Raw genomic sequence first — 18912 nt, forward strand, 5'->3', positions numbered from 1 at the left:
TTTTTTAATGTCATTGCCCTCGCAAATAGTTTGTCTTAACCATAACTTATAAAGCGTTAAAGATATAACATGTAATTCAAAATTTTATCGGAAGATAGGGAAATGCGGTTGACAAGAATGAGAACTCTCCACAATGTACTTTTGGAGTTATTGCCCTTTGTTATTTTTTTCAAGCTTAATTTGCAATTTTTATTATTTTGTGTGTGATGATAGCTTGAATCTTCATGGGCGAATAACTCTCTCTTACAAGCTTTGTTGTTGGGTTATTGCCCTTTGGCGTGATTTTCAATGTCAGTATATTCAAATGGATTATCCTCTTTTCTCCTGCCTTGGCAGTCTGAGACTGCATGCTGTTGTTGTTATTGTTGTTAATCATGATGATGTTGACACTTATTGTGATGATAATGATGATGAAAATTGATAATGAAAATAATTAATAAATGATGATGATTATCATAATTATGATGATGATTATTATGATGATTATTATTGATGATGATGATGATTATTGATGATGATAATGATGATTTATGATTATTGATAATGATGATGATTATGATTGATGATGATTATTATTATTATTATTATTGATGATGATGATGATAATGATGATGATGATGATGATGATGATGATGATGATGATGATGATGATGATGATGGTGATGATGATGATTATTATTATAAATGATGATGATGATTATTGATGATGAAAATGATGATTATTATTATTGATGATGATGCTGATGATTATGATTGATTATTATTTTATTAATGATGATGATGATGATTATTATAATTATTGATGATGGTGATTATCATTATTATTATTATTATCATCATCATTATTATTATTATTATTATTATTATTATTGATGATGATGATGATGATGATGATGATTATGATGATGAAGATGATGCAGTTGGCAAGGCTGAGGATAATAATGTCGAGTATGGTGTGTGTGTTGTTTTTTTGCAAGAAAAACATTGTAGTATTTTTGCAATATAAAATGCTGTATAACAGGGCTGGGTAGGGGTAGTATAATATATTTTAAATTTCACTTGATTATTTTAAACAAGTAGGAGTGTTGTTATCAAGTGTTTAAATTCTCCCCAGGAATTAAGAAATTTTGTAGTATTTATTATCTATCAATATCACCGTGTTTTTTTTTTTTGTTTTTTTTTTTACATGTATCCTATGATAACAAATGAGTGGGTGTCGTTTTCTGTTTATTATATATCGCACAAAGATACCGTGTGTCTTCTTCCATTAATTAATAACATAATTTGAACAGCGCATTAATTGATTAGGAACACTCGGATATCTTCGTTAACTAATTATCTAAAACCAAGGGGAGTAAAACCTTCAGGTAAATCACATGGTGGTGACGTCAGAAAGGGGCGAAGTTCACATGTAGCGTATATATCATGTTTTGATAAATTGCTGCATTGTACAATTTATACTCCAGTAAACACGATTTATACCTAAAATGGATTTATAAAAATAAACCGACATTTTGTGAAAAGTGAAAATAAAATATAAAATATGGACGTATTAACGGAAGATCCGACTTTTCCGTCGGTTCTAGGTAAGATTATGAATTAATTGTTCAATGAGGTAATCAGTTAATTAATTGTCATAAAAAGATAACTGACGTAAATGTTGTTAAATCTAGCTTGCAGCTAATCGATTATTTTCAGCGTGAAATAGAAAGTTAATTGTTTTATGTGATCGTCTCAGATATTTTTTTCATTCTTTTTATTTTAAAATATTATTTTGTTTTATTTTTCGGTAATTTTAAAAGATCAAATTTAGTTCCTTTTAAATCTAGTTCACTTCGTACACCTGTTGTTTGGGAATATCTAATTTCAAAGAAAAGAAAATATGTCATTGATATGTTAAAGATGTTCAGATGTACCTATATTAATGTTATATTATATAGATGTTAATTGATGACGAATAAAAGAAAACACTGATAAAATTGATGATGATGATGATTGTTATGATGATTTTCTTATGATGATTATTATGATAATGATGTTGTAAGTGGTCAAAATGATGATGATGAGGAGGAGGACGATGATGATGATTTTGATGATGATGTTGGTAGTGGTCAAAATGATGATGATGATGATGATGATGGTGGTGGTGGTAAGGATGATGATGATGATAATGATGATGAATAACATACTTGTTTGAGTTTTGTATTTTCTGTGAAAATTCTGAAACAGTTAACAATGTCTTAGATTTGATATTTTTTGTACAGAAAGGTATTAAAAACTGTAAAAAAAAGAATTCATACAACCAATAAAAGGTGTTCTTTCTTTCTATAAAGTGATTACATTGTAATACTTTTTTTTCAAAAGTTAGTATAGTTTGTATACAATGTATAATTATAATGTCAAGTTTGTATGTTTTATACACTGCTTAAGTTGGATCAAATGTGTACTACATATAATTACATACATTTTAACATCATATTTCTCAATATATTTCATCCATCTTCCTTTGTCTTACCTAACATCTGACTGAAGATTGTAATAGGTGTTTGAAATGTATCATTTAGTTATTCTGCATTTTGATATGTAAAATATTGAGAAAATTAAAATTGATCTTTGACCAATAACTTGCCTATGCTACCTCTCTTTAAGAATTTTTATTGACCTTTGACCAATGAGTTACCTGCCCCACCTTGAATATAGAGCCAGGTCCGTACATCTGTGTAGTCTGATCAACCAAATGTTTAGTGTTACTGTTTTAGCTTCATTAGTTCTAGTTCCTTTCATTAACTTTAGACAGCTTGAACTTCAGAGCAGGACCTTTCTACCCTCAGTCTGGTGGCAGCACCAGATTCTATCCATGCAACCAGTGCAGACCAAGAAAATGATCTGCTCCATTTCTGCTATTCAGCCATTACATATTTTGAAATGTTTCCTAGAAATGATGTATGGTTTTGTTAACATTGAAAGATTGACAAGTTCATAATAGATATTAGTGTGGTGAGGGTTAAAACAGACTTAAACTTAAGCTTTTGTTTGTTTTGTTGTTTTTCATCAGTAGTCGTGCAGTTTTAATTATTTATTTTTTTAGTTTCTTTTTATACTTTCTAGTATACAATGAAAAATGTAGAATGTATCATTGGAATAATGTGAGTGGTAAATATGGTGGCTTATGTACTTAATTGTGGTCCACAAGAGGGCAATTATACGAGAATGATAAAACAAATTAATTAATAAAGTTTTGGAGGAGACATTTTGTAACCACATCCGATGGGGGGACACTTCCTTGAAGAATAAGCTCTTAGATTTCTGAATGCTTTAGTTTACATCGTCTTTGCAAAATTACTGGGAAAATGCGATGAAAAAGTTTCAACACTAATGGAGAAATATAATATTTTTGTTTGTTTGAAACTGATACAAAAAAACAACATATTAATTGACCATCAGTCGTTAAAAAAAATTTTTTCTGGAATATATCTTGGATTTTTCCTGTAAGGTCAATATGGAATCCAGGCTCCAAGGTTAATTATAAAGAAATTTTCTCTAAGCTCCAAATTGGATCTTTGGTATTTGATTTATCAAAAGTCAGCATACTCGGAGAATGTGCATTGACCAATGAAAATCCTGAGATTTGAGTCTGAACTCAGGAAAAAAGTTTTATAACGTCGAGGCTGCTGCTGTTTTCTTCTCTCTTTTATTTTCTTTTGTTTATTTCATACCAGAAAGTCTGGTAAATTTTATAAAATAGTTACTGTAATTCCCTGTCACATTGATTTACTTGTCAGTATTTATAATTAGTCAATGAAAATTGTCACCAGATTTAAACTTAAGATATAATACAAATATGTTAGATGTTTTTGAAATTATAGGCCTGTTTTCTTAGAGGAAGCTAGGGCCTTATTTACTTAATTTATATAATTTACTGCTTCACCATGAATTGACGCTGCTAAAAATGAAAAAATATTACATTTCCTATAGAAATCACAGGAATTACTACAACAGATGAATGGATATTCTTCACTTTATGTTATATAATACAATGTATATAAAACTTATAGTTTTCTGCAAGAAAATAAATGATGTTAAAGGGACTACACTGAGGTTTTTGTCATGACTGGACTGGAAATAATTTTTCAGGATTAATGTTGCATTTGATGTAGGTCTAGACTAATAACTTGTGTGAAAACTTTCAGATCATTCACTCACTCTGTTTTTCCAGAATAATTATTTTAACTGTGAAAAATGACCCAAACAGGACTAAAATTAGCACAAAAATACAACTTTTAATTTATTTCGAGTATATTTTATGCATATCTATCTGAGTTATGTCAGAAAATAAAATTTTATGTCTAGGTTTTTGGACCTTTGTGGAGTTCCTTTAAAATAAAAAGAAGTTGTATAACACAAATCCTCCTCAATGGTAAAAATATAGTAAAAAATCAACAAATCAAAAAAATTATTTCATATAAATATCAATCATTTTGATGGGTAAAATAAAACCTGTCTTGTTGTCATAAAAGGGTTAGTGGGCACATTTTGTTGGGTAAATGTTATGGGTTTTCCCCACCCCCTGTTATATGAAACTTTAATAAAGTTTACTTATATTCTTGTACAGAAGTGATGTTTTACTCTTGACAGATGACTCATTATTTATATACAAGCATTTAATATACATGTAATCCAATCTGGCCTAAAAGTTAATCTGTGACATAAAACGCTAAAAAATTGAAATAATGTCGTTCTGTTTTTCATTAAACACATCAGTGTTTATTTCAATTTAAAACCATCACATTTCTTAAATCAGCTTTGATTTAAGGATTGGCAGGAGACGAAAAAAAAAATCACTTTTTGTACTACCGTAGTATATATAAATTGTATACAAATTTTGATGATTCACAATAAAGAAATAAAAATAATGGTGGAAAACTTTGCTCCCATCTTGACTCAGTATTTATAATTTTGTAAGATTATTAATACTATTTTTCATCCAATTGTGATTCCCCCCCCCCCCCCCCACTTTAATATTTTTAGGTCGAAGGCCTGAGACGTGGCGTTATGGCTATTAGATAAGGTGTCTGCCTCACCACTTGGGGGTTTTGGGCTCAAACCATTCAGGAATCATAACCTGTTATCATATTTTACACCAGTACTGGTTAGTCGCAGAGAACTGACTCAATAGATGATCAAATATTAAGCTTTTTGTTTTCATCGAAAGCCGAAATATATTACAGTAACTCATAATTAAAAGGCTATGAATGACAAAAAAATTCAGGGAATGCTCAAAAGTGAGGGTAATGGCTCTGTATCTTTTTTTTTGTGGACCGAAATTATAGCTCAATCACACACTATTCTTGAAACAACTTATAATACAAGTTGATTTAAAAGTAGTCCGCAGTTTGCCCAAAACACTGATGCATTGAGCCATCTATATTATTTACAATACTATACAAATAGTAAAAGTACAAGTTATCATGCAAAGCTCTCGTAAATATGAAATTTGTTATATATTAACGGAAACCACAGTGTACTCAATTCTATTAAAAATGTTGAGTCATTCAAAACAATTTTCATGCCTATAATCAAATAAAAATTAAATCTCAGATATGGGTATATTAAAATTAAAAGTCATTAAAGTTGCACGCCTCCAGATTCATGCTAATTTTCAAGGATGAAATTTTTTTAAAATGTAACAGTATTAAAAACTAAATATTGTTTAGTAAACAAAAAAAGTCATTTACGCTGTGAGTCATTGCAAAAGCTGCACATAAAATCTACAAATGTGAGCAAAAATAGGTCCAATACTGCGTTAGTGACATAGTAGAAAATAATGGTTATAGATTCTGCAGAATTAGTAATTAATGGTATATTACATGTATTAAATTATTTCCTAAATTGTGAATATTTTCACTGGTCTTAAAATCTCAATTAATTTCATTTAGGTTGATTTTCTTGAAATATTTTGACTCATCTGTATGCTTGCAGCTTTAAGCATTTGCCGCGAGTATAGATCTAGGCTAGCCGTCTGGCCAGTCTCTATACTGTTGGCAAAGACTTAAAGCTGCATGCCTTCAGATGAGCCAAAATATTTTAATAAGTTTTTTATTTCGATATTGAAATATAAAGTTCAAAGCTGGTCGAATCTATGACATAAATTCAGCAGATTATACCAGTCGGAGGGGTAAATGACCAACCTATAGACCACCTTAGTATAGCGTCTGGTCAAACTCCCATCAACACACGGTCAAATTTCTACCAACACAGCAGTATTAGAATCAATTGTAACGGTTGAGTGTATACTCTATATATTCTTCCTTCATTACTATGCGGGTAGCGGCTGACAACTGGGTCAGGAACTCCAGTTGCCGCGAGTTTGAATCCCAGGTGTCCAAGGCAGGATACATGTTCATCTTAATGTTGTGAACTAAAAATATTTGTAAGAGTGACAGTAAGACTCTAAAGGTAATTTTGGCTGCTCTAAAGATTTTGTAAAAACCATAAAGTAACAATGTATATAGTTCTGAATTCAAAAAACAGGACAATCTTAATACAAAAATACATTGGGCTAAAAATTATAAACAAAATCTGATCTTGACTTATATAAAAAAAATGTTTTTTTGACATGATTTTGTAAAGAAATTAAACTATTTACGTAATGGGATATATGATAAATGTAATATTATAATTTTATATGTAATTATATTGTTGGTTATCTTTTTAAATGAACTGAAATCTGTCAAATGATAAAAAAATTATAAAAGGGTGTGCTTTTATTCTTACCTATAGACAAAATAAAGGCTTCAAGATAATTTCTTCTTAATAATAATAGATAATTTCGTAAAAGGTTTTCATATTTTATTCTGACATTGATAAGGTTGGTTTTTGATATTATTTATCTATTTATAAATATATCAACCTATTAACTTGATAAAAAACACGGTTTCATGATTTGCTATAATTAGGAATCGGTCATTGAATTACCTCCCTTTAAGATTTTAATTTTAATTTTTTCAATTTGGACAAAACCATTCATCATTTTTAGGAAAAATTTCAAAATTGGTATTGACTTAATTTACTTACAGTACAGACTATGATCTGAGAGTTCATTCACTTGAATTTTGAATCTGATTATAACTGAACCAACTGAAATATTTGTCAATGGTGAAAAGATAGATGTTTTTATACCAGGCTGCATAAGTCTATTGGATTATTATTATAAGTTAAAAAGATTTTTTGACAGGTTATATGGCCCTATATAAATGGTTGTTTGGAAATATAACCCAAGCCTCTTTGTAGACAACCATTTATATACAGTCATATAACCTGTCAGGAATATTTATAACGAATTTATAATACAACAAACTTCCTTTTTTTTAGAAAAAAAAAAGTGAGATTTCTTCAGAAATTGACAGCAGCCGTGTATATAAAACTGAAATCTATATAAACGTTATGATTACCCAATGAGAAACGACATTACAAACATGCAGTATTATAATATGATATTATTGTAAACATAAAACATATCATACATCATAATTATACCTGTTTGCAGAAATCAATTACTCATGGTTGACTTCATTACAAATTGATTTATTTAAAAAATTTATCACTTTTCATATTGAAAAAATATTTTTATTTATGAATATCCATGGTTACCACGTGTGTATAGTCATCACATTATTCAACAAGAAGTTAAATTATTTTGTTTACAATAAACAATGTGTACACAAGTTTTAACAGCAATAAGATATTAACCCAAACCCTGCACAAATTTTCAAAACCTTGTTTTCTTTTTTTTTCTGGCATAATTGTTTATTTAAAATGCAGGATGAATTTTCTACATAGGTTTATAAATGATACACTGAAAATATTAAAATAATTGATTAAAGAAATATTCTCAAAATTAAATTAAAATCGATAACTAGTGCAACTTTTAGCCGGAAAAAGGGTTGAAATGTTTTTCATTTTTGGGTCATTTTGCACAGTCAAAAATGGTTATTCTGGAAAAACAGGGTGTTGAGGTAATGATTTGAAAATTTGCAGGCAATTTATTGGTTCACATGTACATGTAATAGTATACTATTCCCAGTCCCATCATGTCAATAAATCTCAGTGGAGTCTCTTTAATAGCCAACGGTACAGTCTGTAATCAGGCAAGAAGTTCAGGCTCGTCTGAGTCGCATTCCCCTGTACTTACAATATCAGGAATTTAAATTGTGAGTTCAAACTCCCTCAAAATCATCAGACTGGCACTGAGACTATAAGGTTACAATTTCTGATCAGACGAAAAAGTCAAGACCTTAAAGGTTCCAATCTTTTGGTGTGTCACTCTTTGCACATACACAAATGTATATATGAAGCATTGAACCATTTGTTATCCCCCGCGGATGGAATCGGGAGGGGGATATAGTTTTGGCATTGTCCGTCTGTCCGTCCTTCCGTCCGTCCGTCCATCCGTCCCTCCGAATTTCGTTTCCGGAGTAGTTCTCTGCAACAACTGGCTAGAATTCAACGAAACTTTATGGGAATCATCAATATCAAGAGGAGATGCGCATCTGACCGTCCGTTCGTCAGTCCGTCCGTCCGAATTTCGTTTCCGGAGTAGTTCTCTGCAACTACTGGCTGGAATTCAACGAAACTTTATGTGAATCATCAATATCAAGAGGAGATGCGCATATCGTCGGCTTGTTCCGGTCAGACACTTTAACTCAGAGTTCATAATTGCCCTTGATTAGTTATGTAGTATGCATATAGAGTAAAAATCATTTCCACGCTACTTCTCTGCAACTACTGGCTGGAATTCAACGAAACTTTATGGGAATCATCAATACCAAGAGGAGATGCGCATATCATCGGCTTGTTCCGGGCAGACACTTTAACTCAGAGTTATGGCCCTTGATTAGTTATGCAGTATGCATATGGAGTAAAAATCGTTTCCGCGCTACTTCTCTGCAACTACTGGCTGGAATTCAATGAAACTTTATGGGAACCTTCAATACCAAGAGGAGATGCGCATGTCGTCGGCATGTTCGGGTCAGACACTTTAACTCAGAGTTATGGCACTTGATTAGTTTTGCAATATGCATATGGAGTAAAAATCATTTCCGGAGTAGTTCTCTGCAACTACTGGCTGGAATTCAACGAAACTTTATGGGAATCATCAATATCAAGAGGAGATGCGCATATCGTCGGCTTGTTCCGGTCAGACCCTTAAACTCAGAGTTATGGCCCTTGATTATTTATGTAGTATGCATATAGAGTAAAAATAGTTTCCGCACTACTTCTCTGCAACTACTTGCTGGAATTCAACAAAACTTTATGGGAACCTTCAATACCAAGAGGAGATGAGCATATCATCGGCTTGTTCCGGTCAGAAACTTTAACTCAGTTATGGCCCTTGATTAGTCATGCAGTATCCATATAGAAAAATATTTGTTATCTCGCTACTTCTCTGCTACCACCGGCTGGAATTCAATGAAACTTTATGGGATACTAAGAGGAGATGTGCATATAGTCGCCTTGTTCCAGTCAGATACTTATAACTCAGATTTATGGCCCTTGATTAGTTATGTAGTATGCATACATCTCATTGGCATTTCCAGATTTTACTATTTAACACAAAATTATGGCTCTGTTATTTCCCTGAATATTTATCAAGTTCAAAGAATATTACTGTTTTTGCCATAATTAATATATAAATAAAGCCTTATGTCTTCAGTTGTTGTGTTAATAATAACCAGTACTCGGCGGGAGATATAAATTCAACAAATTTGCTTGTTACTTATAGAATTTGGAAATCTCTGTATTAGTGCATTATTTTCTCTAAAAAATACAATTTCTAAAATAATTGCTGAAATGGCTGTCTTAACATTAACTACACTGTTCTGTTTGAAAACTGCTGTAAAAATAATGCACAAAAGTGCACTTTAAGTCTTCCTACACTTTTACAGTACATGTGTTTATATACATGTATACATGTGCATAGTGAACAATGTTGGTGTGATCCAAAATTTGATTTCCTGTAAAAAAAAAAAAAAAAAAGTAATAAACGAGACTGTCACTGAGTCTTAAATGGGCAATTTGAAAGAAATATATTATGTATTATGCAAACTTTATAATATTTTAAATGTGCTAAAAAATATAACAAGATAATATTCAATGCCAGTATTGAAATATATTTAAGAAATAATATATCCCAAATTGTGATTTTATCGCTCAATAACATCACTGTTTGGAGTTCGGATGCGAGGAATTATATGACGAGGGCGAAGCCCGAGTGATATAATGATGCACGTCCGAACGACAAACAGTAATGTTATCAAGCAATAAAATCACCGATTTGGATATATTATTTCGATTCTAACACAACATAAACAAATAAAAGCTGCCGTCCCTGCTATTAAGCAAAATTGCGCCTGATTTGTTTCCGTACTTATTGTCAGCGCGTCGAATTTTATATCGGTTACACACACACTTTCGGTTCTTATATGTTCAATAGGGAAAAATGCGGGTCGTGTTAGAATTATATTCAATGCATTGCAGTAGTATTAAAATATATTTATGTGGAAAGCAAAAAATTTAAATAAGTTCTGTTTAAAACAACTGTGAAATCACTTTCTATTTTAATAACTAATACATGTACATGTACTTTATTGAATATAAAGTCAAGCAAAACAATGACTACGTATTAATTTTCCACCAGTATTTACTTAAGGATCAGTCTGTGAAAAAAAATCTGGCTATTTAACATGTAAATGACGGAGTGTCTGTAAATTGTTTTACCAATTATCTGTTTGTACAGTGTGTCTTAATTAAATTTACTTTATATCAGCTGGTTGGTATTTCATGAGTGATGGCAATTTTCAATTTCTGGGTCACCCGTAACATTACTACATCATCAATCAGATCACATATGCGCAAATGAAAAAAAAATCTAAAAAAAATGGAAAAAAAAAATCACTAAAGAACGCCCAAAACGTTGACATTGATAATGATGCAGGCTTAGAGTTTGATGGAGCCTGTCTTATGGACAGTATTGGTAAGAGAAAGTTTATAATCATCCACGTCACCAAGTTTCATGCATACTGGTGGTGATAAGAATTTATTTTAAGAATTGTGTGTACCGGGTACATGATTAAAAAAATATATTGGGGCATCCATGGCCTAGTGGTTTAAGTTGTTGACTTCAAACCACTTGCCCCTGACCGCTGTTGTTTCGAATTCTGACAGGACTATGGATTCATTCATGAGAGGAAACTATCCTGCTAGCTTACGAAACGTCCTTAAAGTTCTACTCACGTGCCTATTCGTGCCTGAAATAATGCAAGGAAGGGCACCTGAGGTCTTCCTCCACCAGTATAGATGGAATGTTGCCATATGACATATACTGTGTCAGGATGACGTAAAACGCGATCAAAACAAACATAAAAAAAATGAATCATTTTCATGTCTTTATCATCCATGAATATTTTTTTTTGTTAATTGATGAATTTGTAATGAAGCTGTAGGGAGGTGGATAACTTTAATGAAGCATCAATCTCTTTTATAATAAACACCTGAAATGATTGGCACTTGAAAAATTAGCCTAACAAATATTACATAGATTAAAACTGTTGAAGGTGGCTAAGTTTGATTCAGCAGTCATTATCTGACATGGACAACAGTTGTTGATGTCCAAGCCCCTTAGCTATGTTGTAACTTAGAATTAAAGCAACATACGCAGATGTGTAAATCTGCTAAAAGTAAAAGAAAGTAATAAAAATATAGAAACATTGTGATGATGGTGTACAATTGTTATTTATGTTTGAATTACATCAGCGTACATAATTGACACAGATTTTACAAAATGCAATAACTGTTTCATCCATCATATTAAATTTTGTCACCTTAGTGCAATAAATGGTTAACTCTTATTAAATTTTAAAGGACTTAATGTGTTACTGCTCTAAGACGATGATTTGTTCTATGCATGCTTGGTTTCAAGATTAATTTTCTTATATATGATTACTATATGTGTGACAATAATTATTTACTTGAATTGTGTACAGAATACAGCAATAAGTAAATGATTAAAAGTTTGATGACAGTTTTTCATTTTTTCAGCCAAAATTTTTTTTTATTAAACTTTTTTTTCTTTTTTTGGCTTTATAAATTTAATGATTTATTTGGAAGATTTGTTTTTCTTTTTCAGATCAAGATTTTGAATTTGACAACAATGCACTTAATGATATAGACACGTTCGATTTAGAGAATTTAGAAAAATATATATCTGAGGATGTGTAAGTATATAGACATTTATTTGTTAATTACAGTCCATCGTGATCTAATGAATAACTCGTCTTGTAGTATAGTGTCCGGTCCTGATTGCTTGGCGAGGGTTAACAGCCAAAACATACATACACATTCTGGTGTTTATTTATACAAGTATAGGGAGTCATTCTCGTAGTTAGCCTCCGGTCCTGATTGCTTGCCCATATGGTAATTTTTAAAACCTTGTGGTAAGGGTTAACAGCCAAAACACACACACATGTGTAAAGAAGTGTTTATTTATAATAATAATGTATTGCCCTGTTTCCATTTAAAATTTGCTCGTATCTTTTTGTTAAGTAAGAATTCTAGTGTACAAACACTTACTTTTATTTTGGAATATCTTTAAAGATTTAAACTAATAAGTGTTATGATATACATGTAATTACACTGTGACTTTTTCTGATATTTATTGGTGAAAAATTTACTGCATTGTATCAATTAAACTTTAAAGGCCCATTTTGCCTCAGAAATGCTTTTATTTTTATTTCTCAAAAGTTTTTTTAATTTTGGTGTACTTTTATAGTATCCAAAAAGTTTCTCATTGGCCAATATATAACCGGTACCATTTTTTTTATTTGTTGCTTTTAGACAATAGGTACAGTTATTGTGAATTAATATTTTGTATGCATGGAAGTCAAAGTACTACCTAGTTTACATTTTGCTACTTTTATGACAAATAATTTCACATTTATTGTTACTTTCTTCAGATTACAAGCATCTAATATTCTGTAAAATCATTATTTTAACGTTTTAAAGCACAGCTTTGCCTTTTCTAAAGAAGTCAAAATTAATTTGTTTCTGAGGCATAATGTGCCTTTAAAAAACTGATGCGAAGTTGATGATGTTACATGTAGTACATAAATGTAAACTAACATTATATCACAAAACCATATCCTGATACAATAACTGATATTGTGGTCTGAAACATGAAAATATACTAGTTTTATTTTGATCCTGGAAAGCTGTAAATAGAAAACAGAAGGTTTTTGATGAAAAATTTCACAAATTTTATCAAAAAACATCAAAAATTTGGGTTTTTTAATATCCCTGAATAATAAAAATTTTATTTTTTTACAAATTTCCTTTTTGGGCCATAAAAAATTTCCATTTTTTGGTTTGTTTTTTTTTGGTTAAAAATGTTTTTTTTAAATTCGAAAAACTTTTTTCCTTTTTTTTTAAAAATACACGTAGTTGCCCCATAAAAAATTAGTAAAAAACCGCTTTGAAAAGTTTTTTTTTCTCCCCTTTGGAAAAATTTTTAAAGGGGAAACCCTAAAATTATACCAGAGTAAAAAGCAAAAAAACCCCATCTTTTTTCCAATTTCTTTAAAATAAATAATTTTTTACGTAAAAGGTTTTTTAAAGGAAAAAAAGGGTTCCTCCGCCCTTTTTTCCCCCACGAAAAAAACCCCGGGCCCCAACACCCTTTGGATGCATTTTTTTTTTGGGGTTTTTTTAAAGGAAAATAAAAAAAAATTTTTTTTTTTTTTTTTGGGGGACCCTCTTTTTTTTTAAAAATTTGAAAACTTTTATACTTTGGAAAATAAAACCCGGGTTTTAAAGGGGGAAAAAATGTTAGGGTATGTTTTTTTTAATTTTGGCTTTTTTTTTTTTTAACATCCCCCCTTCCCCGGGTGTTTTTGTTAAAATTTTAAAAATTTTTTACAGTACTTTTTTGAAATTTTAAAAAAGAAATTTCCGGGTGTAAAAGATTTTAAATTTTTAAATATTTTTTAACCAAACAGAAAAAAGGGCAGAAATGCCTCCAAAATTCCCATGTAAATTTTCAGGGAAAATTTTTTGGGAAAATGAAATTTAAAAATTTTAAATATTTTTAAAAGTGAAAAAGAAAGGGTACAAAAAAGCAAAAAATTTTGAAAACCCCGGGAAACTAATCCCCAATTTTAAAGAAAAATTTTTTCAAAAAAAGGGGCCCCAAAAATTTTGCAAAATTACCCCTTTTTGGGGGTTTTTTAGTCAGGGTTTTTAAAAAATTTTTGGTAAAAAATTTACCCCCAAAATATCATTTAAAAAAACTGGGAAACAAAACCCAAATAAATTTTTATTTAAATATTACAGCCCCCTTGGGAAACCCTTTTTTTTTTAAACTTTTTTTTTAAAAATTTTCCCCGTACTTTTTTTTCTGGGGTTTTTTTAATTTTAAAAAATTTTTTTTTTAAAAAAAATATCAAAAGGCCCACCCGGGAAAGGCATGCAGTTTTTAAAAATAGCATCCCCCGGGGAACCAGAAATTGCCCATGCCTCTTTTGTTAAAACCCAAATTTTTATTCCCATTTTTTACCGTATTTTTTTTAAATATTTTTTGACATTAAAATTTTAAAAAATCCCAAAATTTTATCAAACAAAAGAAAAACCAAAAATTTAATTTTTTGGTTTTTTTGGGACCATGGTATAACAGGACAGACATTTAGTGCCAGTTGCTTTGTTGTCCCAGTCAAGGCAGCATGGCACGCCATTTTGGTCTTGTGATTCAATCACAGCTTTATTCATAAAAATAATTTTCATGAAAAAGGGCTCAATATTATTCTTTTTTGTATAAATTTACAACATTTTTTATGCAATAATCAAACTTTTTAAGCACTACACTTTACATAACTCAAACTGTCAAATTGGATGTTAAAATGGGGCAGTTTCAAACTTCAATAATAAGATGTTGCAGTCTGCGGTCTTCAAATTATATGGCTTTTTGTTTTCATTGCTTTTAGAGGGATGTCACCTTTCCAAAACTTTCATACAAACATGTATTTAATTAGTTTAACAATAATAAGTGATTAAATGTATTTGCTTTTTATATTTTATATAAATGTAAAAAGTGGGAGGGGTAGATTATGTTTTTACTAAATTTGAAATAAAATTGAAAAACCGAACTTAAAATTTTAAAATAAAATTTAAACCAAGGGGGCCATTTAAAATAATTTTATAATCCCCCCGGGACCCCCCGGTTTTGCCTTAAGGTATTTTTTTATTTGGGTTTAAAACAAAATCCCCACTTTTTTAAAACCCAAATGGTATAATATCAAAAAACATTAAAGTTTTTTTTTGGATACCCAAGGGAATTTACTTTATAAAATTTAAAATATTTTTGAACTTTTTTTTTTGGCCTTGGGAAAAACTCTTTCAAAAAACAAAATTTATTTGCCCCAAATAAATTTTCCCCATAAAAAAAATAATAGTACATTTTTACCGCATAATGTTTTTGTTTTTTTTTTTTTTTTAAAAATTTAAAATTATATTATAAAAAAAATTTAAATAAATTATGGCAAACATTAAAATCCTTTGGTCTTTTGATTTTTTTTTTGGGGTTTGATTTTTAAAAAATTTTTAAAACTTTGGCCCCCCCCCTATCCCCCCCCCTGTTTTTGGGCCCTTTTTTCCCCTCCCCCTCACCCCCCCTTTTTTGCCACTTTCTTACCCCCCCCTATATTTATGTAGAAACATCTTTAAAAAGTTTGATGTTTACTTTGGTGTTTTTTTCTAGTTTCCCGGAAAACGTCTGGGGTTTTCTACCCCGGGTGCCCGTTCGTGCCGGGAAAAAAAATTTCCCAAAAAAAAGGGAAAACCCCTGGGGTTTTTCCCCCAAAAACCGGGTTTTAAAACCCCGGGAAACGTTCCCGATTTTTTGGGAAACCTATACTGGGGGTGGGTTTTTCCCCCGAAAAACCCAAAAAACAAAAAAAAACAAACATGTATTTTTAAAAATTATTTTTTCCTTAAAATTTTAAAAGAAAATTTTCAAAAATATTTTTTAACTGGGGTTGACAAATTATACAAACAAATTTTAAAAATAAAAGGAAAAAAAAAATTTTCAAACAAAAAAACAAAAAACGGGTTTAAAATTTTTTACGAAAATTTTCCCTAAAACTATCTTTTTAATTTTTAAAAAAAAAAGTTACCCCCCCTTTTTAAAAACTTGGGATGCACTTGCCAAAAAATTTTTTGTTGTTTTTTAAGATGCCCAAATTGTTTTTATTACTTGTTTATTGCATTTTTTTTTCCATAAAATTTTTAAAAGGTCAAAGTTATAAAAAACCCAAAAACAGAAATTTTTAAAATTGATTTAATAAAAAATGGGGGGATTTCCTAATTTACCTAAATTTTCAAAATTTTCCCCCACCCGGGAAAAATCAAAATTTCATAAAAATCCCAAAATTCTCAAAAAATTTAAAGGGCCCAAAATTTAAAAGGGTAGGGCAAATGTTCTCTTTTTCATCAAAAAGTTTTAAAATTTTAACTTTACCAAGGGAAAGGTTTTTTAAAAAAATTTAAAGCAGGGAAAGTAGAGACTAAGGGTGGGGAAAGGTTTTAAAAAGTTCGCAGGGGGGGAATGGGGGGTGGGGGGGGTTTTTCCCCGGGGGGAAACCTTTTGGCCCACTGGGGGGTGGGAAAAGGGTTTTTGAAATTCAAAAACCCTTATTTTTTTTGTCCCCGGGCCCCCTTTTGGGGAAGAATCCTTTTCCTGAAAAATTTGGGGGACTTTTAAAAAGAAAAAAAAAAATCCACTTAGAGCTTAAAACAAAACAAATTTTTTGGTTTTTAAAATAGGGGGGCCATTCAAGCCTTAAAAATTTTGCACGAAGGGGTAAAATGAGGACTTTTTAAAAATCCCCCTTTAAAAAATTTTTCCCCTTTAAACCCTTTTAAAAAGTTTTTTGTGTCAAATTTTAGAAGTTTTAAAAAACCCCAAATTAAAAAAAACAAAAAGGGGTTTTCAAAACCCCTGTGGTAATTTTCCCGATCTTTGCCCAAACCCAAAATTTAAAACTGACTTAATTTTGTTTTTTGGGATTTTTTCCCCCATATAAGTTTTTTTTTTCAAAATTTTCTATAAAAATTAAAAAACTTTTCGGGAAGCCGGAAATGCGTCCCCATAACAGGTTTTTGGGGGATTGGAAAAACATATGGAAAATTTTTCATGAAAATTAAAAAATTGCAAACAAAAAAAAACCCCTTTCATTTTTTTTTTGACAGCCCTACTTTTTCCCTTTTCATATTTTGGGCTTAAATTTTTTAAAAAAAACCCCTTTCCACAAAAAAAAAGTTTGCCCTCGACTAGGATTTTGAACTTGGGCCTCTGCACACCCTAAACGAGCGCGCTACCTCAGCACCACGGGTGAAGTAAATATACATGTAGCTTGCATAATAAACAAATACATTGTTATTCTAAATTGAGAATTTCCATTCCGTGTTTGTAATCCTTAACTAATTTCGAGGTATTTTCTTCACTATAAACCTGTTGTTTAACACTGATGAAAATAATTTAGCGAAAATCTTGCTCGCCAAAACAGTACGACATGTATATATTCCACTACTTCGACAGTCAGATTTATGGTGTACTACGCTCTGGAGTATTCGGTAATCGACATAGCTAAAAATAGCATTTCATTGATTAAGCTTTACGGAAAATAGTCCGAACATTTTTCATTGGGTAAAAAGATATTCATCCGCGAAAAATTTGTGATTGTAACTTCATATTTCTATTGACTACTCTAAACTTTTAATGCACTGTAATTCGTTAAATGCATATATTAAAAATTATTCTTTATTTTAAATTGCTGGTTTTTAAGCAGTTCTGAGTGAGAACTACTTTGCGTTGTTAGGTCTGTTAGGAAAATTTGTGTTAGACCGTGGATGTTAGCTATGTATTTACTGATCTTGCGATCAGAAAATACAAATATATTAGTACTGCTGTATTTACTAGAGATTATGGTGTGGTGGAGTTATAGAGCTACTTAATTACTATTTTTTGCTAGAAGTGAAATAGGGGATTGGCACAATAATTACTTCCTTGTCATTTGTTTTTATTCAAGATGCAAAATGTTTAGTTTTAGTATACTGTATATCTACAGCTGTTCTAGTATCACACATTAAAATAAATTCTTAGAAGCCTAGTTCTACCAAATACAAGTATTCATGGATTTGATTATTTCTAATTATTTCATGCTTTCCAGTGTTTTATTGTAATATATCAGATGATTATATTCTGATAAACCACTAGTGAAATTTATAAAATATAATTTTCACTGTAACCGGACTATATCTGAATGCCGATGAAAAGAAAATCATAACTAAATAGAATAACAGGCAGAAATAAATGCTGTCATGCGTAAATTTTGCTTCTTTAGGAAAAGAAAGTCGATGTCACCATACATCATGTTAAAATGTAACCAAATTAGAGAAATTTAACAGAACTATATTTCAAAATTATTGATGTGACATCATGACGTGATGATGTCACAAAGGAGAATGCGCGACGCTACGCGGCAAAATCAGTAAAAAATACTTGAAATCACTTAAAAAGCATGAAATAAAAAGAAAATTTATTTGTTTTACATATAAGATTGAAATATATTTCATTCGTGAACACCAGCTATTATATTTTCACTCGTGGCTACGCCACTCGTGAAAATATTGCATCTGGTGTTCACTCAGTGAAATTATATTTCAATCTTACATGCAAAACAAACAAATATCCTCTATTTATCTAATCATTTTGATGAATCTCCTTGTTATTTGATATCAGTTTAGATTTTGTCTGAAGTAGAATTGAAGAAATTTACAATGATTATACTAATGATACCAGTCTAATAA

General features: G+C 30.5%; 1 protein-coding gene across 4 annotated transcripts in view; it reads left to right on the plus strand.

Annotated features, from left to right (window-relative positions):
- The first annotated feature begins 1410 nt into the window (after positions 1–1410).
- Positions 1411–18912, plus strand: part of LOC132728907 (myelin regulatory factor-like) — a 91730-nt gene continuing 74228 nt past the window's right edge. For 3 of the 4 annotated variants that reach the window (XM_060714619.1, XM_060714621.1, XM_060714620.1), the window contains exons 1-2: positions 1412–1586; positions 12185–12272. In XM_060714619.1, the coding sequence (XP_060570602.1) occupies positions 1544–1586; positions 12185–12272 (131 nt within the window). In that variant the 5' untranslated portion in view covers positions 1412–1543. Of the gene's footprint in view, positions 1587–12184; positions 12273–18912 lie in introns of all 4 variants that reach the window. The other variant, XM_060714624.1, reaches the window with a different exon arrangement.

The sequence above is a fragment of the Ruditapes philippinarum genome, unplaced genomic scaffold (genome assembly GCF_026571515.1).
Source record: "Ruditapes philippinarum isolate M1 unplaced genomic scaffold, ASM2657151v2 ctg4444_1_1_1_1, whole genome shotgun sequence".
NCBI classification, from domain to species: domain Eukaryota; kingdom Metazoa; phylum Mollusca; class Bivalvia; order Venerida; family Veneridae; genus Ruditapes; species Ruditapes philippinarum.